The sequence below is a fragment of the Chrysemys picta genome, chromosome 8, assembly GCF_011386835.1.
Source record: "Chrysemys picta bellii isolate R12L10 chromosome 8, ASM1138683v2, whole genome shotgun sequence".
Taxonomy (NCBI): domain Eukaryota; kingdom Metazoa; phylum Chordata; order Testudines; family Emydidae; genus Chrysemys; species Chrysemys picta.
This window is the reverse complement of record NC_088798.1, coordinates 18505289-18530458: the sequence shown is the minus strand read 5'-3', so window position 1 is coordinate 18530458 and position 25170 is coordinate 18505289. Positions and strand designations below refer to the sequence as shown.

The 25170-nt window shown below is 43.0% G+C and overlaps 1 protein-coding gene and 1 long non-coding RNA gene across 4 annotated transcripts in view; one reads left to right on the top strand and one right to left on the bottom strand.

Moving 5' to 3' along the window:
- Positions 1-24725, bottom strand: part of AK4 (adenylate kinase 4) — a 70120-nt gene extending 45395 nt beyond the window's left edge. The window contains exons 1-2 of one of the 3 annotated variants that reach the window (XM_024103843.3): positions 24595-24725; positions 16306-16427 (exon numbers count right to left, since the gene is read on the bottom strand). In XM_024103843.3, the coding sequence (XP_023959611.2) occupies positions 16306-16390 (85 nt within the window). In that variant the 5' untranslated portion in view covers positions 16391-16427; positions 24595-24725. Of the gene's footprint in view, positions 1-16305; positions 16428-24110 lie in introns of all 3 variants that reach the window. The other 2 variants (XM_005300076.5, XM_042851365.2) reach the window with 2 other exon arrangements.
- On the top strand, positions 48-2824 carry LOC122173818 (uncharacterized). Its single transcript, XR_006174709.2, has 3 exons — positions 48-176; positions 857-1037; positions 1774-2824. It is a non-coding gene; the product is annotated as an uncharacterized LOC122173818 (long non-coding RNA).
- Positions 24726-25170: the final 445 nt, after the last annotated feature.

Below are 25170 nucleotides of genomic sequence, written 5' to 3'. Positions count from 1 at the left end.
CTGGTCATGAGACCCGGAAGTTTTTTTTTTTTTAATCACATGGCAGAGAGATATAATAAAAACAGAAAAATGGCGACAGTCACGTTGTGGCGAGTCTATGCTGCGTCATTAGATAATCTTCATGCAAAGATCGCAAAGAACAAAGAGAAGAGGGGAAAGGAGCCCCGGCCGCAAAGGTGGGTGAGCAGAGGGCAGGGAATAGGGGGTGCACGGGCTGCGATCGGGAGCAGCGCACCCTTTTGCAGCTCGGGGGGCGGGGAGTGTGGGGGGGGGTATTGCAGGGCGTTGCAATCTTGGCATCACAAGTCCTGTGCTGTCCTCTCATAATTCACCTTTAGGCAGCGCTGGAAACGAAAGCCAGAGGTTTGTTTATGTTTTGGGGGAGGGGACCTATTTTTTGCGGGTGTGAGCGGGATGGAGGATAGGCAGGAGTTATCTTGCTGCCGGGGGGGGCGGGTGAGAAAGGAAGAGGAGTTTTGGTTGGGAATGTTGTTTTCTTTACAGCGCTCTCCCTGGATCGCAGGCAGCTGCCTCGAGCCAGGCTTGTTTTTCCTCGCACGCGTGGTGCTCCTCCCAACAGCTGGATGCGTTGTAACCCGCTCTGCATCGCACGCTGACAGTCGCTCCGCGGACCGGGGGGCTGATTTCGGTGGGGACGGTTATAGAGGGAGGGTGGGGTACCGGCGCACCGCTGTCCGATTGCCTTTGCGGGGTTGTTTTGCATGCTGATGGGGAGCAGGGCTGAAGCCCTGTAGGTCTCCCAGCCCCTGGCCTTTCGGGATGTGTGTGTGCGGTTTTTAATGTTGCGCACTGTTATTTTCCTTCGGGATCCTGGCACTGGTTCCTTTCCGTCAAGCGATTGTAAATATAGCCTGGATCTTGTTTACATGAAGCATCCAGCGGGAGGAGCCTGGGAGGAGGAGGAGGAGGAGGAGGAAGATGGAGGAGTCTCCACGGCTCGCTGGGGTGAGCTTCCCAAACGGAGGAGGAGCCAAGACAGGGCTGGAGTCTCCCTCAAGCAGCCTGGAAGCTGCCTGGTACGTGGGCTTGTCCCTTGCAGATTCGCGCCCCCAACCAGGCAGAGCTTCATATCAGCAGCCCTTGGGAGCTGGGTACCAAGCTATGGCTGTCTCCCCTCCCAGACAAGCGACAAAAACTTGTTTGATGGTGCTTTTGTTCCCACAGTGGCGGGCACTGGCACTCGCTGGCTGAGATCAGCAAGGGAGAATGCCAGAGGGGCTTTTCCTAGTCTCTGTGCTCCTGCTCACGCCCCTCACCCCCTTTGGAGCCACACCTCCAGTTCCCTCTAGCTTTCACTTACATAGCAGAGTATTTTCTTATTTATTTCAAAGAGAGGGCCTCAGCGCAAGTTCAGCTGGACAAAGGGGACAGGTACAGGGCCAGATCCTAGATCACCAACTTGTTTCCTGACCTAGTAAGTTATTCTTTAACAAAGCGTAGGGACATTTTCTTTCCATTGGCTAATAAGTGACAAAGGCCAAGTCCATGGCCCTGGTTCCTGCCATGCCAGCCTCTGTGATTGTTAACAGATGTTTTCAGTGCAGCATGAGCTGAAAACAAAGAGCATCCCTGCCCCCCCCCATCACTATATTGAGCTCCCCTTACATGGGAGATGTTGGTCCATCTTGAGTTGTGTTCTAATAATGGGTGTATGTGTGTGTGAGGGAGGGGGTTTCCAAGAAAGCGAAGGCTGGGGGATCCAGTCAGGTTGCTGGTGTTAAATTTGTTTGAATATTTTCATGTATTTTTCAGGAAGGGGCCTCTAGGAGCTCTTGTTTCCAGAAAAGTGACTGAATACTTGCCCACAGACCGTAGCTGATGAATGATTAATCATGTTTTAGAGATTTATTTATTTAATTATTCATACATTTGGTACACCAACAGCAGCAGTTAGAATTCATCTATCAGACCGTTAACTCAACCACTAATCAATGTTTAAGAGGGGAAGGGAGTCAAAAAGACTAAAAGGTAAGTGTTGGCGGAAGGAATCAAGCAGAATGTAGATAAAGAATGGAGAAGATTTTATAAACAGTTCCCATGACGGAAGTTTCCTTGATGGGAGAGCTTCATATTGTTGAATGTACCTGTCTCCTACCTCACTTACAAGTGAAGAAGCAAATCTTTAAAAACTAATAAAGAAGAATTTAAAGCTATAGAAAATATTGCTTTAATAACTGTCCTAGCACACTAGAGTCTTTCACGTCTTGGTGCTGTAAACTGCACTGTAGGGAGGAGCTCCTGCCATATTAAAATTCCAGTAACTTTCTTAAGGAGTAAAGTCACTTACCCAGTAGCCAAAAGATCAATTATATCCCTGTAACTGTAGTTTTCTGCTCTTAAGATCACACACAAAGTAAAATATTTGTAATAAAGGTGGATTTTTTCCACACTTTTCCTAGCTTTGGATAAGACAGATCTCTTCCTAGTCAGTGTCAGAGTTGGCCTATAAAAATCAGAGCTCTAATTCCAAGCTACATGCTAGGAGAAAAGAAAGAAAAGTTGTATTTGTAGGGGGAGGATAAATAGCCAATTTAGTTTTTAGACTCTAATAAAAAGGAGTGTTGTGTAATTCAAAACACTCAAGAAACATGGTAAGTTACCAACCCCGAAAGAAGAGAGTAGTGGAAATGGGGGTGTGTGTGGGGAGGGGGAGGGAGACACGGAAAACAAGCAAAAATAAAAACAATATGAATAGAATTTTTTTCAAATGCAAAATCTGACAGCAAAAAACAGAACATGGATTTGAAAATTTTAAAATCAAGTTAAAGTATTTGCAATGCCTTAGAAATAAGCTGAACAAAAATACACACTGAAAAATGCACTTGAGTAAATTTATGTATACCACATTGAGATCAGAGGGACTACTCCTGTATGTTTTCAGGATTCAGACCTATGTTACCTGACCATTGAGGAAAGCTTTCTTTTTATTCTAGAAAAGAAGGTGAGTGTTAAAAGGTGAGAAGGCAGAGTAAATAGATCCCCTTATCATCAGCAAAATGTAAATACATCTAAAGTGTCCAGCCTTTGTGATGTTAATAGAATGCTCTAATGACATTTTTGTACCTTTATATTGTTCACATTTTTGAAAGCCAGGAAACACTTATTTTTTATATAAATCTTTAATAAATGTGTGCTCCTAGGTTACCTTACGGTTACTATTTTCAGAAAATGACAGTTTAGTCGAAGGATGCTTATAAATTTGCAGTTGATGGCAAATATATATCCTAATATTTTTGTACATATTTGCCCATTCATATTTGCATCCTGGAACAATATTGTATAACATATTGACTGGTCCCTCGTTTATGAAACATATGTTTGTAATTTGTTTTAAAAATGCACAAATATTTTTTCCAGGAAGCTGTGTTTCACATTTGTCTCTTTATTGCCCTCTTGTGTTTAAAAATATGTGAGAGACCATTTTGGTAGTACTTGGGCCCAGCTGAATGTTAAGCATTTCTGAATTTTAAAAGCATTTTATTTAACTTAAGGAAATACGTTGTCAGTTTAGTTGGTTATTTATTATGTTATCCATAAAGTTCTTGCTCTACCCTATTAGAAATATTTAAGTACCACTTACACCAATTAAGTCCATCAAATTCTTAAATGGAACATTATGTGAAATGTAAAATCTATTTATCACTTCCTTTCCATTGTGAAACCTGATGAAACATTTATTTTAATATGCTGATCATTACAGAACTGATTCACTAGATTAGATGCCTTTATTCAAAGAGAAAAACTACCATGACTTTTTCAGCAGTACGTCAAACATAAACCAGAGAAAATATTTTGATAAACCTCCTTCATTGTTTGCAATGTAATTCTTGATTTCAGCAGTTTTCATTTAGACCTCAGTGTATGGCCCAAATCAACCATCGCACAGCCTGAACAAACAAGCCCGTCAGACAGCAACTCTTCCTTCAAACTCCAGGATCCTTTCCACATCCAGTGCTTGTTACTATTTTGGATTTGATCCTGCTCCCACTGAAATCAATGGCAAAACTTCAATGGGAGTAGGATTGGGCCTCAAAGGATCCCAGTGCTGCAGACGCACCTGTTGGAACTTTAGCACATCTGTAAGCGTTTGCAGAATGGAGGCATGAGATGGTACTGTGAATCCCACAAGACAGAAACCTTGTCTTTTTTGTGTGTCAAGGCCCTAGCATTTTCCGTGTGGAACATACTACTTTGAAACTTAAAAGATATTATAGCCACATAATTAGCTAAACTATTAGATAATGGGTCCAGATCCTCCACCAGTGTAAATTTGTGCAGCTTCATTGTCTTAAGTGGAACTATGCCAATTGTACCAGTTGAGGATCTTGCCTATGTAATTTATGTATGGGAACAGCACTCTACTTCAAATGCTGATTGAAACTGAAAAAAAAAAAAATAATGAGGGGGGAAAATACCCTCATTCCATCAGTGATTATCTCCACAGAATGAGTACATTATTTCCCCCGTTAAATACAGTATCAGTAGATTTGGATTTTTAAGACTGTTATTGGTAAAAGATTGTACAGCTCTGAAAAATACTTTAAAGCTGCATTGAATTTAACTGCACTGATACCAGTTAACCAGGTAATTTTCAAAAAGAGTGGATAAATTAACTGAAGTTTCAGAACACTTTGTTCATTTCCACATGTATTTATTAAACATGCATTAAATCCATCATCCGTGTCCTCGGAGAGCTGAACATCAGTATTTGATGTGATCTTTATTTTTGAAACATGCACAAGAGGAAACACTATGTAAGCACACAATAAATTAAGCACTATTCTCTATATGATACTAACAGACATAATGACTGACAGGCTGCCCTGGCTCAGTTATCACAGTGCTGATGCTGTCTATTCTAAAGGTACAGTACTGTGATAACTGAAGGATGGCAGCCATCTTAGCTTCACAAGAACCCAACGAGCAGAAATCAGAGAAGATGTCCTTATTTTCTGGATACCGGACATGCTTTGTTTATGAAAGTGACCAGGTGCTCGAGCAGAAAGATGCTTGTTGTAAGGGTACATCTTAACTCACTTGAAGAAAAGAATAAATGGCTTTAAAAAAGACCTTTAGTTCTACTGGAATAAAAAAAATCACTTTATATCTGTTGAGTTTGCCTGTTAATTGACTGACCTTTTCTACTTGGAAGTTCTTTAAAAAATTATAGGCTTTGAACGAGTACTCTAGGCTTTGAAGAAGCATGCTATAGAGTTTAAAAGATGATTATTCATAACATAACAGTAGATGGAGGTCCCTATCCATTATGGAACTCATTGCCACAAGAATTAAGATTAGATTCAGAGCAAAATATAAAGCCCACCTCTTCACCCTGGCTCTCTCTCAAATTAAAGACCACCCCCTCCCCAACCCCACCTCTTGGTGGCAGGGAAGGTAGTGAAAAAACACTGACATTTTAAGTAAAGGAAGGTGCTTGTGTACTGTGGTGATGAGGATCACGTAGGTACCCGGATGGATCAAGAGAAAACAAGGCAAGTTCTTAATGCAAGTAGTAGTTACGACATTCATACATCTCTACCTTGATATAACGCTGTCCTCGGGAGCCAAAAAAATCTTACCGCATTATAGGTGAAACCGTGTTATATTGAACTTGCTTTGATCTGCTGGAGCGCTGCTTACTGTGTTATATCCGAATTCGTGTTATATCAGGGTAGAGGTGTACCTTCCTTTCTTCATGGATCTATAATCCCTCCTGTTTATAAATATTTACATACTTTCAAAAGACTAATTCAGCCTCAACATCTTTCCATTTCGGTAAATAAGTGGTGGGCCAGTATCCTCATTTTACTAATTGGGAGCTAGACCATTGAGCTACAGGAGTGTGCACTAGGCCCCCTGTCAAACTGGTGGTAAAGCTAGGATTAGGATTCAGGAGCTCCTGGCCCCGTCTCATGCTCAATCAACTATTTTATCCTTGCCTCTCCAAAATGTAATGAGATGAAGACTGAAAGACCACACACAGCTAGGTGATTTGATAAAAGGACTATAAAGGAATTGGAGAGGAGGTGGTCGTGTATCTGCTCCTGCTTGAAGCCAGAGTGTCTTATTTTTCTGAGCATTAACTTTAAAATATGTTTGGGCTTTTTTAAAGCTGAGATTGTCAATACTCCCATCTTTTGGTGTTTTCCTCAGCAAAGACTATTGTGTGGAGCCTCTGTCCTGTCCAAATGTTGTTATAGATACAAAGCTGCAATGCTGGAAAATTAACACCAGAGGGGACCATTGAATCAGTTCTCTTTTGGAAGTGGTGAAGTTTCAAAGTAACTGTTTCATAGATGAACAGACACCTGCACATATCAACATGGTGTCCATTCCCAGCTCTGCATACTTCCTAAGGAAGTATACACGTGTGACACAGCACTCTTCTCGTTACCTGTGAAGGTTTCATTGGACAGGTGATCAATCAGCAGTGATCTCCCTTTGTTCTCTGTACTGCTATTGCTACCTCAGATGGGTTAAGAAAATATTTCCATATAGGCAGAGTGTCCTGCACCTTCCTCCAAAGCACTGGATACTGGCCCTTGGAGACCGAACAGTGAGTTTGATGCACCCCTGCAATGACCCAGTATGGTAATTCCTGCTTTGTTTTACTTCTCTAATCCTTTAATATAGACAGGCACTACCACAGCTCTGGGGCTGGACATATCTGAGTCTGTATTTACCTTAGTGCTATATAGCTATTATTGAACATCTATCTGGTTTTAATTGCTTAAAGGAAGTTATGGTGATGCAGTACTATTAAAGTAACCCTCAGGAGCACCACTTAGGCACCAGGACCCCATCATGATAGGTGCTGTACATGCATAGAATAAAAAGACAGTTCCTCCCCCAAAGAGTTTACTTATCTCTGTTTAGAATGTAAGTACATTAACTATCAAGTTTCCTCTTCTTGGTGAGTGTAGATGTAGAAATCATTTGATATTTGTGTGTGTGTATTATTTTTACATAGGACAACTAAAGTGTTATTTAAAGAAATATTGTAGTACAGTCCTCTGAGTCCAACTATCAATGGGTCACCATAGATGGTATTAGTCCTTTGTTACCAAATTAGGCCAGCACAAGATGGGGGTGCTGAGAAAACAGCCCCTTTAGCCCTTGTGAGATTGGAGCACCTTATTTTTCTCTTCAGCTACTTCTGAGGCCATTTTGGGGGCTGACAGATGTTTGTGGAACATGCACCCAGTTTTCTTGGTCAAAGGAAAGCTCATATCATGCAGGGCCCTTGAGATTGGAGATGCAGCCATGCAGTCTAAGTCTCTGCAATGAGGAAGAGTTTTGCTGTCCAGAGAGTTATTTTAGACAATCACACTAGACATTGAAAGGGGACTTATAATAATAAATAATAATAATTAATGGAGATATCCTATCTCCTAGAACTGGAAGGGACCTTGAAAGGTCATTGAGTCCAGCCCACAGCCTTCACTAGCAGGACCAAGTACTGATTTTGCCCCAGATTCCTAAGTGGCCCCCTCAAGGATTGAACTCACAACCCTGGGTTTAGCAGGCCAATGCTCAAACCATTGAGCTATCCCTCCCCCCAAAAAAAGACTTCTAAAAAGATTATCGTCCCCAGTCAGGGTAAATAGGCTGAATGCTCACAGCCTGTTACAGTTTTCATTAGAGGCCTGATCCACAGGACAAGACTCCCATTGACTTCAATGAGCTTTAGATCAGGCCTCAGATGAGGACTTCCCTAACGCTGCTTAAGCATCCATTTTATTACAACCTACCAGACTATGTAATCAGACACAGCTAACTACAGTTAGTCATCATGTATTGCATATTTCACGTATGGATGAAGACACAGCAGAGCTGCCTGTTTAAACTCAGAGCAGTGGGGGCACCTCCACAGACACTGGTTCTCATTTCCTGTTTAGACAGAGCGGAGGCTACCAAGGCAGGGCAGGAACTGAGAATGTTATCTGAGCCTGAAAACCCTATGCAATGTCAGAACGAACAGATCGGTTGTATTCCTTCTCGCTCAAAAGAACTAACCTTCAGATCCCCTCCTCCTCCCATATCTTAATGTTGATCCCATACCAGATGATAGTATTTTAATAAATCTATACTGCTGTATATATATTGCCAAACACAAACACCACAAGAAAAAAGTTTTTTTTGGTGGGAGGGAGAGAAACACTTCCTTCCTCCTATGTGCCACATTTAGCAAAAAAAACAAAAAACCACTGCATGCACACTGATATGTCGCTTTATTTTCCATGTAGAAATAAGCCCTCCAGCACCTCCACTATTCTGGTTATCTCCCTCATTGTGATCCCAATCCAGAGTTAAAATCATGCCTTTCTGACACACAGTTTGGCTGTAGGTCCAAACTCATTTTCCATGTTGTTGTACTCCAGTGATTCTCAGCCCTTTCCCCACTAGGGCCTCCTTTTTCCATACCAAGACACCCCTCTACCCTCACCCCACAGCTGGGACACGCCGCCCCATTGTACCTGCTCAGAACCATGAGGCCCAGGTTGAGAACTCCTGTTCCAATTGGTTAACTCACATAATTACCCTTTCAGAGGAAGCAATTTCTATCATGTGCCACCTGGCCCATTTCTGGTTATTATGATAGAACACTTACTGTTTGTTAGCACTGAACCTTAAAAACTCAGAAATAGATTTTACATTATTAGGTGAAATCCTGGTTGCTGGTGGGGGGTTTAATGTCACCAAAAGATTGTTATATTTACAAGTCAATCACATTATGCCCTCAGTATTATAGAGGAGGAATTATTGATACAAGACCTGCTCCAAAGACCACTGAAACCAATAGAAAGACTCTTATTGACTTGAATGGGCTTTGGATCTATAAACCACAAATGACCCTAATAAAAAGTAAAACTCATGAAATGTCCAGTGGATTCTATGAGATTAGGTGCAGTGTGACCATATGACCCCTGCACCCAAACTCCCTCCCAGAGCTTGCACCCCTCACTCCTGCACCCCAACCCTCTGCCCCATCCCGGTGAAAGTGAGTGAGGGTGTGGGAGAGTGAGCGACAGAGGGAGGGGGGAATGGAGTGAGTGGGGGCGGGTCCTAGGGGAAGGGGTGGAGTAGATCCTGGGTTGATCTTAAATTCAAAAAGTGATCTTGTGTGTAAAAAAAATTGGAGACCACTGGGCTAGAGGATCTGCCATTGCCTCAATGCCCTAGCCCTCCTCCACATGTGGGGAAGGTACAGTAGGGCTGCAGAGCCCTATTTCAGCCTTTGAGCTAGCAGAGAATCCCAGGAGCATTCCACAGCCTAAGAGAGAGGATTTTCCCCAAAACTCCTGCAGCACCCAAGCAATATGCACCATTCAGGATTTTGTTCAAAGATCTATTTTTAAATCTCGGAATTGTGTTTTGGTTTTTAGACTCAAAGCTCTAAACCAGCATATTATAAACACTGCCACGATTGTGTTTGTAAAAATCAAAGCCACTCCCTCCCCACAACTATAAGAAAGAAAAAATGAGGAAACACTCTATTGACGGAAGAGTGAACTTTTTATGGTATCCTTGGCACAACAGGGAACATTGTCAATGCTATTAGAAGTCACACCACAATACATCTTCAAAGACAATGTTCTGCATGTGCCACGTCTCACCCTTTCATTGGGCCCCCTCAATTTTTAAATTCTGTTAGAAATGTTAACAACGTGCACTTACATGGCATATTTCATCCACAGATATTGAAGTACTTACAAGGTAATTAAGATATCACTATCCCCATTTGACAGATGGGAAAATGGAAGCAGAAACGTTAAGCAGCTTGACCAAGGTCCAACAATTAGTCACAGACAGGGCTGGGACTAGAATCCAGATCTCCTGCTCCCTCCACCCCCCAAGTGCATTACCCAATAGATTGTAAAAAATAAGATTTTGTGCTTACATATCTCTTAAGTGACTTGCTGAAGAGGATACCTAGAGTGAGGGTCAGAGTAAGGTTAGCACTCAGAAGTGCTGTGCTTGTAGGCCCAGGCTTATTCCACTAGGCCACACTCTAGTGCTCAGTTTGATTATATTTGTAGAGTCCCCATACTTTTCCAACGCCCAGTGGCCAAAGACTGTGAACTTCTTTATTAGGGAGCTACCATGCCTGTGGATATTCTTAGCAGGGAAATAAATCTTGTATTTGTGATGACTCGCTGCATCTTTTAGTCTACAAAACGTACCCTCCTGAGGAAAATTAGCTTGGGATGTGTCGGTTCTTCACCGTGTACACACAGCAGTCTCCTTGCATTAAGACAAGCTTGTTATGATCCCTCTGTTTTGTAGTTGCTTGTCAGCACTGCTAAGGGAGCCCATCAATTACAATCCATCAAGCTTACAGCATTTCTAGAAGGACAAAGGTCAGGTGGTTTTCAGTTATCTCCCTTCCTACCGTTCATCCCTTCTCTAGGATGAAAGCTCATGCCCTCTCTTTTAATTAACTATAGAAGCAGGCAGAATATACTGAATAATTCAAACAGGATGTATGTTTAAACATTTACACAAGCTTCAGATTCCTCCTATTTAAAAAAAGTCAGCACAAAAGTAAATGATTCATGACAGTTTGCCTTGCATATATCATGGCCTTCAGAAACAGGGGAGCTTGAAGAATTTGTATTCATTCAGACCACCTGCTTAAAGTGAGTCTAGTGCTTAAGAAGAATGCCACAACAGCAGCAAGAGAAACTCAAGTCCCCAATTTATCCATAAGGGGTACAGCATTGGCAGGGACCACCTGCTCTTCCATTACATGTGCTTCAGCCAGAGGCGGATTTACCATGAAACAAACAGTGTGGTGGCACGGAGCCCCAATGACAGGGGGGGCGCCCAAAATGCAGGACAAATCTCATCTGACAACCTGCCCCTGAATCCCAGCACAGCAGGGCTCAGGCGGGCAGGCTACCTGCTTACCATGGCTGGTGGCCCCACGCCGCGCCCGGAAGCAGGCAGCTGCTGGCACGTCTCTGCATGCCCCTGGCAGGGGGGAGGCAACTCCACGCACTGCCTCCGTCCCAGGCAGCACACGGAGACCTGCTGCCACCCACCCCAAGGGGCGCGCAGAGGCGTGCCAGCATCAGCGCAGCAGGGTTAAGGCGGCTCCCTGCCCGCGTTGCCTCCCTCCCTCCGCGCCGCTGCCGGAAGCAGCCAAAATTTCCCTTCGGCCCCAGGGTGTGTGTGTGTCTGTCTGTCTGTCTCCACACTTTGCCCCCCCACCCACAAGCGCTGACTCTGCAGCTACCATTGGCTGGGAACTGCGGCCAGTGGGAGCTGCAGGGCGGCGTCTGCAAGCAGTGGCACACAGAGACCCCCTGGGGCCCCACTAGGAGCTGGTGCCCGAGGCGTGGGTCACTTTGGGAACCGCGCCTTCCAAGGTAAGCGCTGCCCCCTGACCCCTCCCACACCTCACACCCCTGCCCCAGCCCAGAGCCTGCACCCAAGCTCCCTCTCAGAGCCCAATCCCCTGCCCCGGCCCCCAATCAAGGTACCTCACTTTATTTTCATTTACTTCCTATTATTTATAATATAGGAGGAGGATGAAGAAAAAAAGAATGAAAAAGGGAGGGGGGGAAGAGAAGAGAGAATGTTCTTTTTCTTGGCTGGGTCCCGAGGCGGGGAGGAGGCAAAAATGAAGCTGTACACAGGGCCTCACTAACTCTAAATCTGCCACTCGCTTCAGCCCTGACCCAGAAGGCACCACCTCTGGGAAGAGTTCAGCCTTGATGTCTACGTTAGGCTTTTTATCCCAAAGGTTTCCGCGCTGTCACTACCACTGGTGGGGGTGTGCTGCTGTGGACAAGTGCCTGCTGCCCCCCTTCCTTATCATTATAAGCACCATGTCTAACCCTGTATGCCTGCATGACGATGCTGAGATGATCAGCGCAGATCTTGTCTACACTAGCATTCCCATCACTATTACTACCAGCAGGGCTGAGCTGGTGGCAACAACGGGGAAGTTTTAGAGAAATAAGCCAACGCCCACATGTACTACATATTTAGTTCTTGGCCAATTAATAACTGTGGTGGTGTTTAATATGACAATGACAACATGTGTTCAGTAGAAACTGGACTGAAGCCACCAACTTGTTTCATTTAAGTCAAACAGCTGTCAGATGCCAACAACATTCCTCTCTATTTTATCATCATCATCATCATCTAGCTTACTGCACCCAAACCACGTTAGGCACCTTATCACAGAGAATACAACAGTGCCCCTTGTCCTAAGGAATTTACAATTCAATTTCAATCTTGACACAACAAATGGGAGGAGGGTTGGTGGAGGAATAATGGGGCAAGATCAATCAAGTAATGGGCTAGAAAAATCAGGGAGCATAAGTCAGCAAAGCTCAGTTGAAGTCATACCATCATTTGAAGATCTGGCCCTATGCAGCTACTTAGCAAGGGATAATGGTGAACATTTTAAAATTAAAAATAAATATCAATAAGGTAAATGCAAGTACCTTTTGGGGTGATAGTTACAAAAAATGACAACAGAAGTGGTCCTTATGGAGGGATTTGAACAAAGAGGTTAGTGGCCTTATGCTGTCAGAACAGAGTTTGTGCCAGATTGACAATATCCTGTATAAACCTTACAGAATTAAAGAGAAGTTACTGAATTAAGGTTAATATCTTTGGGGTCGATTGTATAAAGATGCAGTTGTGTATGTGTTTTTTGTGGAATTGTATGTAACTTCCTCCAGAGACTGCATTAGTCAGTCTCCAAAAAAACATTAGGAACATCAAAGAACTTTTGGCGACAACATCTCTGAAATGGATTTCCTAGTAATTCTCTCCTCCAAAGTCAACCTTTTGAAGCTACGTCCTGGGAAGAGACCCATTGTCTCCTAATTACCAGCTCCTGAAAACTTCAGATCAAAGACCCCAACCATATAAAGGCTGGGCTAAATGGTTCATGAGGATGCTTGTTCTGAGCGGAGACCCCTTTGGGGGGGTCTGAAGGACTCCCTGCCAGAACCCATGTTGGAGACAACTGGGGGAAGGAGGCAATCTCTGGTAAGATCGTTAGCATGCGTGTAGGTTCTTTTGTTGTTTTTAAAATGTTTTCTCTGTAGTGCTCATACCCTAAGAATAAATAGGCTTGCATAGAAAGTGCTGTGTGGTAACTAATAACTATGGCAACTGCCACAGTTATCAGTCTCTGAAGACAGAGCAAGCAGGTCTGCTTAGGCAGACTGTCTTTTGATGGGAACACTGCAATGAAGACAGGGAACTTCATCTTGGGAATATTCCAGTCAGGAGAGTGGGAGATGTAGGTCTCCACCCAAGAAAGACAAAGACTAGGGAGCTAGAAACTTGAGAGCAAGTGTCCTCACTCAATCACTAAGGGGAAATACAGGTGCAGATGCCTGAACTATGACCGAACTCTCTACGAGTCGCAGGCAAGAGATCTTTATTGAGTATGCTGGGTGGCCAGTACATGCTAAAGTCTCAAGTACTGGCAACCTGGGCCCAGCTTGCGCTCTGCATTATCCACAAAGCCTTCCTGAAACCTGGCCTCTTCCCATTTCCATACTGCACTGGGGTGGAATATAGTGCTGTGCAGGTTCGGATTTCTAATTAGGCACATGCCGGCATTCTAGGGCGCCTAAAAATTCAAAGTTTGCTGCTCCCGGGTCCCAGCAGAGAGCAGGGCCAGCTGAGGGTGGGGGACAGTGCCATGCAGCCCTGCTGGAGCGCTCCTGCCAGCAAGGAAGGTGAAGCAGCCCCCTGTGGCATGGGAAAAGCTCAGCAGTCTAACGCAGGGGGCCCTGCCGGGCAAGTGGGTCCAGGGAGCCTGGCCTGGGCAAGCCCTGCTCCTGCTCCAGCCTGGCTGATCATGATCCCTGACCAGCCCTGGCCACGCTATCAGCTCAGCCTGGCAGACAGTCACTTCCCAGTGGGACCGGTGCGTTCAGCCAGAGGACAGGGTGTGGGAGAGTGGGTCTCTAGGGAGGCAGTAGGGGGAGCTCTGGGGAGTGAAGGGGTTGAGGGAGGTCTATGTGTTGGGGTGCTGGGCAGTGGGGGAGGTCTAGACAGGGCAGGGGGAAGTTGTGGTGGTGGGACTATGCAGCGGGGCAACTAAAAGTTAAAGAAGTGGTGGGGTACCCCTACTGCCCACTGTGATTCGGCGCTCTGAGCTGCCACAGGTATTGGGGGTACCCCGCAGCTTCCGGCCACCTTGGGGGCTCTGTGCCACCGCGGGCAGACCCTGCAGCTTCCAGGCAGCCGGGCCCCCAAGCCGCCGCAGGTGGCATGGGACCCTGGAGCTCGGAGCCCCTGTGGGCATGGGGGCGGGGAGCTTGGAGCCAGGGCCCCCACAGCTGCCCAGCCACCGTGGATGCCTAGGGGCACGCAAGGTGTAAATCCGGCCCTGGTGCTGTGCGTGATTAAACAGCTAATGTTACGCTATAATTTGGGACTAAGGATAGAAAACATCTTGCAGTTTAAACTGCAGGCATAACATCAGTAAACAGAATTTACCTGCTTTGGAATTTGTCCAAAACAAGGGTTAATATTAGCAATTGCTAATAACTTGAAGATTTTTACCTGCTCTGAAGGACCATTGACCATTTCAAGGAACAGTGTCCTCGTGAGCCACCAGTACTGTGAACTCATTCTGTACACCGCTGGCAATCCTAGCCTTCCAGCGACATACCTTAGATATTCCTAGTCCTGGTGGCTTATGAGACACTGGACTTTAAATTCACATCATTTGGATCATTGTTCTGCCTTTCCACACAACGCACCCTTCAGTTCCCACTTAATTGGAAGAGCTGTTAGAGCTAGAACCAACATTCTACACCATCTCAGAGCATTCATCTGAGTTTTCAAATATTAATCTAAAGCAGTACTATAATGCTGGGGGTTCGTGACGATACCAGCAAATAAAAGTCAGCCTGCAGATGAAGTGAGGGGGGGGAAAAAAAGCAACGAGATGATTTGATGGGCCAGATTTTAAGCCGAGGGCATCCTCATTTATCAATTCATCTCCACAGTGGTCTGTGGCTCAGAATGCAGATTACCCACATCCTGTATTTCTTGGTTCCATTGCCTAACTGGAGACAAGCAGGATTTGCTCCCGTGTGATCGTTCTTGGTTTTATTTTTTAATCAATGAACAATTGTTCAGTGTTTACTATCTCTACTTACTAAAGGTTGAGCTGTTCATTTCAGTGTTTTGGGGGTGACAGATCTGAGAAGTAACCCCCCCCACCCCAAAGACCACACAATCATTAAATTCCTTGTCACCCTTGTACCACACTAGACAGTGCACCAGGGAATATCAGTACATACCCCTCTAGGATGCATTCAGAAAGAGAGCCCTATGCTCACTTTGCATACAGATCTGTGCAAAGGTAAGACAAGTTTTCACCACATCACGATGGAGCTGCTAAGACTGGAAAGTACCCAATGGTAAGTGAAACTGTATTGAATAGGAAATACCAACTTCACCGGTTTGCTCTGTACTTACTAGCTGGCTGAGCTCATGGTATACACCGGTTGGCACAGACACCAATATGTTTTCCTCCACTCAGTAGAGAAAGTTGATCTTCAACGTATTGTTGAATTCTACAGGTACCGATGGTCTGCAGAATAGCTATAAGGCAGAAATAATCCCTCTCATTTTTAACACATCACCTGGGGGATGCTAGCAGCTGAAAGGCAGGTCTGTTGGAAGAACACCTCTGAAAGTACTGGAGAATGGGATATACTGCAGCATATTTTGTTAGGCCACTTGATGCAAAACGCCCAAGACAACAGCAATGACAGAAGTAGTCTGTGGATATCCTTTGGGTGGAACATAAAAATAGCTACTGAAAATACCATACTACTTAGCTACAACCCTAAAAGAATGCTCAGAATAGCAGATGCTGGAGAAGAGAAATGGGATATATATAGTCTTATCATAAACACAAAGATATCGGAGTCAGATCTTCAGCCCATGAAAACTGGTCATTTCAGTAGTACCAAATTGCTTTATTGCGGTCTGCCCTTTTACTGTCCCCTGCTTTTTATGGTCCTCTTTGCACACCCGGAAAGGAGAATGAGCAATTTCTGACTTTCTCCACTGAAAAAATATACATTGCTTTCTCCTCTGGTGGGCCAGATCCTTGACTTGTGTAAATCAATCATGGCACTGCAGCAGCAACACAGAGTAATGCTTTCAGATCAGAACTGAGACAATGCAACAGCATCTCTGGGCTCCTAAACCTGAGTGAAATAGGTGAATTTTCATGCTCATGACACAAGGGAATTTAGGGGAAAGAAATGCAACCACATGACTTACTTCCCTCACATGCAATTCTCTCAGCACATCTGTCTGGATCAGGAGCTAATCCACCAGCTTGGCCTTTATCTTCAGCAGTTGTCATAACAAAGCAGTGGCCACATATGACACTGTGAAACAGCCTTTAAACAAAGAAAAAATATTGTTTATTATTATTATTATTATTTAAACTAGACCAAAGTGCAGAGTCAGTTTTCTTTCTCCCTGTTGAACTTAGATTTGGAGAAACTTTGTTTTCTAGAAACAGATTCCAAAAATCAATACTTAGAAGCTTTCAGCTCTGAAGAAGAGATTTGTAAATTCCAAAGATATATAAATAAAAGTTATAGAATAACTTTTCAAAGTTCTCAAGGTCTCCAGACACACAACTTTTGAGTTTCCTTATCCTCAGTAAGAGGCAAATGCTGCTAAGATAGTCATAAATATATTATCATATCTCATAGTCCAACATAAACATACACAGGAGTCTTAAGATAAATGCATCAACACATCACATAGAAGCAGTGACGCACTGACTTTTCTACCTATGCTACTCACATGGCCCCGTAATACCTGAGCACCTGGCAATCTTTAGTGTCTTTACCCTCACATCCCAATTTCACAGATGGGGAACTGAGGCACAGAGAAGCTAGGTGATTTGCCCAAAGTCACCCAGGAAGCCCATGGCAGAGCAAGGACTTGAAACTATGTCTCCTAAATCCTATGCTAGTGCCCTAACCATTGTATGATCTTCCTTTCCTTCACTGGAGTTACACCAGAGATTAATTTGGCCCAGTAAATTTACTGGTGACCCTATCCTCCACCCCTTAATTGGTACTACCTTCCAGCATACCCCCTTGGGGCCCTTCTTTGTGGCCCAGCAGGGGCCCTACCCTCAGCATCCCCCTTGGGTTGTTTCAATCAATTATCCAAACTAGACTGGTTTAAAACACACACAAACCTTTCCTGGAGTCTAATTTAAATGCTTTTTATGGAATGTTTCAGAGTAGCAGCCGTGTTAGTCTGTATCCGCAAAAAGAACAGGAGTACTTGTGGCACCTTAGAGACTAACATTTATTTGAGCATAAGCTTTCGTGGGCTACAGCCCACTTCATCGGATGCATGCAGTGGAAAATACAGTAGGAAGATAGATATATAAACAGAGAAGATGAAACAATGGGTGTTACCATACACACTATAACGAGAGTGATCAGTTAAGGTGAGCTATTATCAGCAGAAGAGAAAAAGAACTGTTTGTAGTGGTAATGAAAATGGCCCATTTCCAGCAATTGACAAGAAGATGTGAGGAACTGGGGAGGGGGATGGAGGGGGGGAAGGGTGGTAATAAGCATGGGGAAATAGTTTTACTTTGTGTAATGATCCATCCACTCCCAGTCTTTGTTGAAGCCTAATTTAATGGTGTCCAATTTGCAAATTAATTCCAATTCAGCAGTCTCTCGTTGGAGTCTGTTTCTGAAGTTTTTTTGTTGTAATATTGCAACTTTGAGGTCTGTATTTGAGTGGCCAGGAAGATTGAAGTGTTCTCCAACTGGTTTTTGAATGTTATAATTCTTCACGTCTGATTTGTGTCCATTTATTCTTTTACATAGAGACTGTCCAGTACAATGTACATGGCAGAGGGGCATTGCTGGCACATATCACATTGGTAGATATGCAGGTGAAAGAGCCTCTGATAGTATGGCTGATGTGATTAGGTCCTATGATGGTGTCCCCTGAATAGATATGTGGACAGAGTGGGCAACGGGCTTTGTTGAAAGGATAGATTCCTGGGTTAGTGTGCCCGGGGGGTGATGTTTTGGCAGGGCGGGGCGGCGCTCGGGAGATGTTTCAGCGGCACAGCACTTGGGGGGGGGGGTGTTTCGGTGGCGTGGCGCTCGGGAGGCTGTTTCCATGGGGGGCGGAGACATATTTCCTCATGCTTATTTGCCCCTCTCCCCCACAGTTCCTCATATCTTCTTGTCAATTGCTGGAAATGGGCCATTTTCATTACCACTACAAACAGTTCTTTCTCTCTTCTGCTGATAATAGCTCACCTTAACTGATCACTCTCGTTATAGTGTGTATGGTAACACCCCTTGTTTCATCTTCTCTGTTTAGATATCTATCTTCCTACTGTATTTTCCACTGCATGCATCCGATGAAGTGGGCTGTAGCCCACGAAAGCTTATACTCAAATAAATGTGTTAGTCTCTAAGGTGCCACAAGTACTCCTGTTCTTTCTATAGAATGTAACTCACTTCATTAGTTGCCCCAGTGCACCCCACTCTGGGTCCATATGAGAGTCCTGGACAGCTTCCTTAACCCTGTTCAGGAAGCCCCCTGAGCCCCATTCCTGGAACCAGGGTTATATTTTATACATCTGTTCTTTCTTAGCCCTGGAGTTCCCAGTTCTCCTCAATGCTACAAGGTGTAACTTGGGCAATCCCTTTGTATCTCTTAAATCAGCAGTCCTCAGCTCTCCTCCCTGAACTGGGATGTAACTTAAACCAGCAGTAGGGGTTTAACCAGATTCTTCCTCAACTGGTCCCTTTTCCACAATCACTCTCAGGATCAGAGGACTCAGCAAGTAAACCTTTTCCTGCTGGAGGCTTCCCTGCTATGAGGCAACATATATGCTAGTTTCCCTTCTCATCCCCAATTGGCTGGGTGAGAGGGGATCGTTGTCCCACCCACTCTGCAACACTCCTGGTCCCAGACCTTAAAGAAATAGTAACTGACTCTCAAACAGTGCATATTGCCAGGAGTGCTTCTACCCACCCGTATCTCTTATTTAGGTCTTTGCATACATTAAATCTCCCAAAATCTTAAAGGGCTCTGCCACGTGATGGAGGTGGAATGACCCTAGGCACCACCACCTTCAAGGGGCAGACTACCCCAGCATAGCCCCCTCTTGCTTTTTGCATTGTATTTTTTTTTTTAGGAGAGACAGGGCTGGACGAACAGGGACATGGGTAAAAAGTCACTGGACCAAATTCATCTCTGGTGTAACACCACTGAAGTGAATGGTGTTACATCACAGATAGGTTTGGCCCATTATATGCCTGTTTACCTATCATAGGCAAACAGGCATGGTCAAAAATAGTGTATTTTGCTAAATAAAAATTAATCAATGAAATTAACTACAATGGGGGGCAGGGTGTTAAATATTCCGCTTTCTGGCAAAAACATTCAAAATGAATTTTTCAAGAAGTTCCAGTGAGAGCTACCACCCCCTCGCACACACATTTTCTCTCACTTTTTAACTCCCACCCTTTTATTGCAGTGAAACAAAGCTGGAGAAAGTTAGGGAGAAAAGGGTTTTTCTTATTAAAACTAAACATGTTGACCAAAAATGTTTTGTGAACATTTTTATTCTGCTCAAAAACCCATTTTTCATTCAAAAAATTGTATGAAATTTTTCTACCATCTCTGATTTGAACAGCACTGAACACATGCTGCCAGCGATCTAATAATCTTCCACTTATCTGCTTCTTCATGAGATGAAAAGGTAGTAAGGGTACAGAGATTTATTCTAATTTTTATTTGGATGCAACTCCATTGACTTTCAGAAATACTCCTGATTTACACCAGAGATCAGAATCAGGGTCCAGAAATCTAGTTGGTTTCAAATCCATTACAAATGTCAACCACTTAACTAGTCTTAAATTACATTTATGTAAAAGCCCAATCAATTCTAAACTGATGGTATCAGTGATTTAAAGCACTTACAGCATACAAGACCACTCACCCTACCCTAATTTGCAGTGCTATAAAAGGAAGCATTCTAAACATTTATATTGACTGAACAGCCTGAAGACAGCCTTATTTTGAGATTAACAGTGATGAAGGTGGTGCAGTTTGGCTTGTGACAACCTTAAAGATGACTTGCAAAAGAGGCTGGGGGAGGAGGGGAGGATGGATTTTGTACTGTTTTTCCTCCTTTAAGGAAGCCTGGGAGAAATAATTTGTCTCTTAAAATTTCTGCTGAATTTTTAATTTAGAAATATCAGGAATGTCAAATCTGGTGTTCCCTATTTTGTCAGAGGTCTTCCTGGAGGATTGGGCAAGGAGAATGTGTTTTAAACAAATGAGCTATTCTTCCAGCTGTTTATAGGCCATTCTACACTATAAATATGGAAGTATGCTTAGCCACAAATATATGTTGTGATACTCTTACAGAAAATCCTATAATATTGTATATCCCTCAATTCTATATATTATAAACATATAGAAAGAATAGCATTTTCTATTAAATTCTGTAGTTTCTTAGAATAATTTCTATAAAACCCTATTGGTTTCATTCCAATTATATTCCATAGAGCAAGATACAAATGCAGAAGGCACCAAAGACCTGAACAAAAGACCAAAGAGAGAGCCTATGGATAAAATTTTCAGAAGCACCTAAGTAATTTAGAAGCACAAGTCCTATTTTCAAAAATGATTTAGGCACTTAGGCCCATATTCTCAAAGTATACAAGGGCCTAACTCCCATTGAAATCATTCTTAAAGGGCTTTGAGGATCTGGGCCTAAGTTTAATGGAAAGACTTGGGCTCCTAAGTCAATTTTTAAAATAGATTTAGGATCCTACATCACTTAGATGCTTTTGATAATTTTACCCTAGAATTCTAGGCATGGTTACACCTGGACTCTCTTGGGCACTAGCTATACAGATAAATTCTAGTTGAAGCCCATTATGCATTCTTTCCATTGGAATAATATTCTGTTTTTGTCAGCAGTTCACCTTCCATTTGGCATTCAAAGCTCCTTTTTTGTACCTTCAGAGTTCAGGGGCAGATAGAAATATTTCCAGCTTCATTGGCTGTGTACTGGAAACAACCACTGACTGCAAAGTGTAAATAATAAGTCCAAATGTTAATAAGCACAGAAGGCAACCTAGGAAGACTGGTCTCATCACCAACATGAAAAGTAATAGCAAAGATTGGCAGGAACAAAAGGATGAGCAGTGAAAGCATCAGCAGTGCAGTCAGATGATACAGGAGTGAGTCTGACTATAGGAAGAGAGCTAAAGAGATGTGGTGTCATGGCCTTAACTGGAAACAGGAACTGAGTTCTAACTGTAAACCTTACAGAACATCTGTGGATTTGTGTGTCATAACATCTCTACCTCAGTTTCCCTACTAATAAAACTGGAATAATATTTCTGACCTGCTCTTCAGCAGTGTTGTGAGCATTAATTACATAATATTTGGAAAGTGCTTTCAACATGAAAAGCACTGTACAAATACTAATTATTATTTATACGATTTGAAAATGGAGGTAGACTAGTCAGTTTTACTATCTGGGCCTTTTTCATTAGGTAGCATAAGGCGGTAATCTTTGGGCTGCAAACCCTGTAGGGCTGTGTTTATAAGATGTGCCTGTGTTGAAAATGTTTCACTTACCCTTTTTCCCTATCCCTTCCTAGCTTCTGGGAGAAATGGGGATTAATCCCAGGAGCTCAACGATTTTCCTTTTGCATGCAACCAAAGATATAGAAATCCTTGTTGGATCAAAGGTCTCCATAAGAGCTACAAGGCCTTGAGGAATCACACTTTTTTTAAGAGCACAGGCTGAGTAGCACGGATTTCAAAGTTTCAGTCCCAGTGATGTCAGGCTGATATTTAACATGTGTACCAAGCAAAAGATTTCCCTCACTGCCACTGATTAAACTCCACACACCAGGGATTAATGTGGGGCATCTCTTGTTGAAAACAAAACATATTTCTAATGGCCATAATCAGGAAATGAGGAAACATGCTCAGATGAAGCTGCACTTCAATAGAGGTATCATCAACAACATATTAATAGCATAGCACAGCATGTTGTTCAGCTTGTATAACTTGAAGATGGAGGTTGGGATGAAGATCCCAGGAGAGAGGGGGCATCCTCTCCCAGGGAACTTTTTGAAAATGCCCGCTTTGTGCAATATAGATTATTCTGAAGGTTAAAAACAAGTTATCAAAAGTTTTTATAAATCATTCCTGACAGTAACAAGCAATCAATATCAAAGAAGGAATAAACTCCATCAGGGCAGTGACATTATCCAATCTTCTCTTGAAGTGGAGGGTCAGGAGTCCCCTCTAACACATCAGTGATTGAAGTCAATACTGTCATGCCTATTTAAATGGATGGAGACTCTGGCCCTTTAAATGCATCATTGTACAGTTCCCACACAGCAATAAAGAAAAGTGATCAAACTACAATAATGCTATATATCTAAGAAAAATATCAATAATATTTTTTAAAGGTGCAAAAGTGACATTTTCTGGCTCATTCTCACAGGTGGGAGGAAGGGTAGTTTTTAAATAAGTATTCTTCATTATTTTCATAAGAATAAATGAGCACTGCAGAAAGTAAAACACTTACATATGGCTTGTAAATTGCAATTTACATAGCCTTAACTGTGCCAGAAATCAGTCATCTTCCTCCACCTTCTAGTTTAGGGCCTGGGGGAAAGTGAGGATTTAGTTGCCCAGGATAAAGATGAAGTTTGGTAAGAGAAGAAGCTCAAGGAAGAATGATGGAATAGAGAAGCGGATTCTGTGAATACTTGGCAAAGGGCTGATCACTGACAAAAACAAAACCACAAAAGTCACACCAGAAGATGTGGATGTGCTAATCTCACTAACTGACTTAAGTAGTGTCAGCTCATACAGATGGAGAGTATTGGATAATAGCATACATATTTCTGTTTTTTTACTCTGGAAGTGAGTTTTTGGGCCTATTCTTGCATGCCTGGTCTCACACACGCAAGCTTATATTGAAACCAATGTGCATTTTGACTGCAAAAGGAACACTGAATTGGAACCTTACTTTGTGATAGATATGGAGAGGTGACTGCCATTGTTTGCAGCACAAAACACACAAGTAATAAATCCAATAGAGAAGTGATGTACGTAATTGGAGTATTAGATTCAGTATCTATTTGGTATTTTACAGTGGCAAATACATGAAGTGCTTAGTGGATCAAATATGGAACAAAGATCCAGGAAGTCAGAGTGGGAATAATTTATTTTAAAATATACATTTTCTATAATTTGATTCATTATTATTCCTAGACCTGGTCAGAATTTTTTAAATACTTTTTTTTCCCAGTCAAAATTTGGCCTTTTTTCAAAAGCAGATTTTTTGGAAAAAAAAAATCTCAATTTTTTTCAAATTTTTCAGTTACTAAATTATTTCATTGGAAATTTGTTTAATGAAAAAAAAAATATGTAACCTGCTGGTATTTCTAAGAAATGTTATCTTCCATTTCTGTTTCACTATATTGCCCCCATAGAACATCTGACTGGTCAGCTTAGGCACACGGTAGGTTTATTTTTTTTAATGGTTCATTCATTTAAAATAAGTATTTTAGTTGAAATATTCAGTGTTCAGAAACACAGAAAATTAAAACCAGGCCATTGCAAAACACAACAGGATGAAACGCGCTTTCAGATTTGTTGAAGTTTCCAGATTCTCTCCCCCAAACCAACTATTCCCCCCCTCCCCAATCCAGCTCAAATTAATCGTCTTGTAGAAAATTAGCAATAGCAAAAATGAGATAAGCCTTCAGAGGCCAAAGTAGATACAATATAAAGAATCAGAAGGGGTAGCCGTGTTAGTCCGTATCCACAAAAACAATGAGGAGTCCAGTGGCATAAACTTTGTGGGTTGAACAAAGAAAAAAAAAAAAAAAAAAGAAAACACACACACCACCACTTCTTCAGATGCAACTGAAGAAGTAATTTTTTTACTCACAAAAGCTTATGCCCAAATAAATCTGTTAGTCTTTAAAGTGCCACTGGACTCCACAATATAAAAAGTTAATTTAAATTATTCTTACATCCCCCGGTGCCATTTACCATGAAGAATCACAAATTTAAGATCCATTCCTGTAATCACTTACTACCAGGCAAAGAAACTACTACTGCTGTATTTACAGGGTCAGTCCCTGAAATTGCGGCTCTGAAAACAGTGGACATACAACGCACCACCGGTCACTCGGCTCTGAAATGGAGGCAGCTGATTAACAACTGGTGAGGCCAGGGAGCACAGATTTGAAAGGGAATGAACTAGCACTTATGGGGAGGTAAATAGAATGGGGAACAGCTTCACCTACATAATTCTTCATATTCTTAGATTTGAGGCTATCTTTAAGCACCCCAGCGATGGCAGACGCGGCTAAACATTGCTGGGACTTCGGGGGGGGCAGACGTTCAGTCCTCCGTTTGACATTTAGTTCTAGCTTGAACTTCTATCACCCCGCAAAACCTCGAGCAAAGAACGAAGTCCGTGGCACGTATGAAACCTGATCTATTCATCTGTACCAAATCGATACTTGATGGGAATTCCAAGCTCTTAGGTCAGAGCACAGCCAGCAGGATTCCGCTTTCGGTAAAGCCCGTCCTTCTCTGCAACTGCCCCCACACACACTTTCTGGCAGTTACGTAGCCTTTTAACACAGCCTACTGCTCACGACAGCCGGGAACCGCCTGGTGATTGGGCTGCTGCAGCCGCTGGGTCCTACTGTTCAAAGGGTTCACGCCTGGAGCTGGGATTTTTATACCACCAGAATTGTATTTGCTGGTTAGCCAAGAGAGGGGGCACTTCTACAATTCTGGATCCAATACAAAAGAATTCGGGCGGTGGGCACGGCAGGTTCATTCCTCTCACCCTGCTAAGGCCCAAATGTGGGAGGCATAACACTAAATTATTCCTGCAGGGAACTTCAAACGCTGTAGAATGTATTGTAGTGTAAACAACGCTTCTGGAAAGTCACCTTTACGATTATTTTACCAAATTTGTGTAGCAACATCCATCAGAATTAGGGATATCTGAAAGGTAAGCCAGGGTGACTTGGTTTACTGAAAGACAGAAGTGTTTGTCTTGTACAGCAAAGCCAA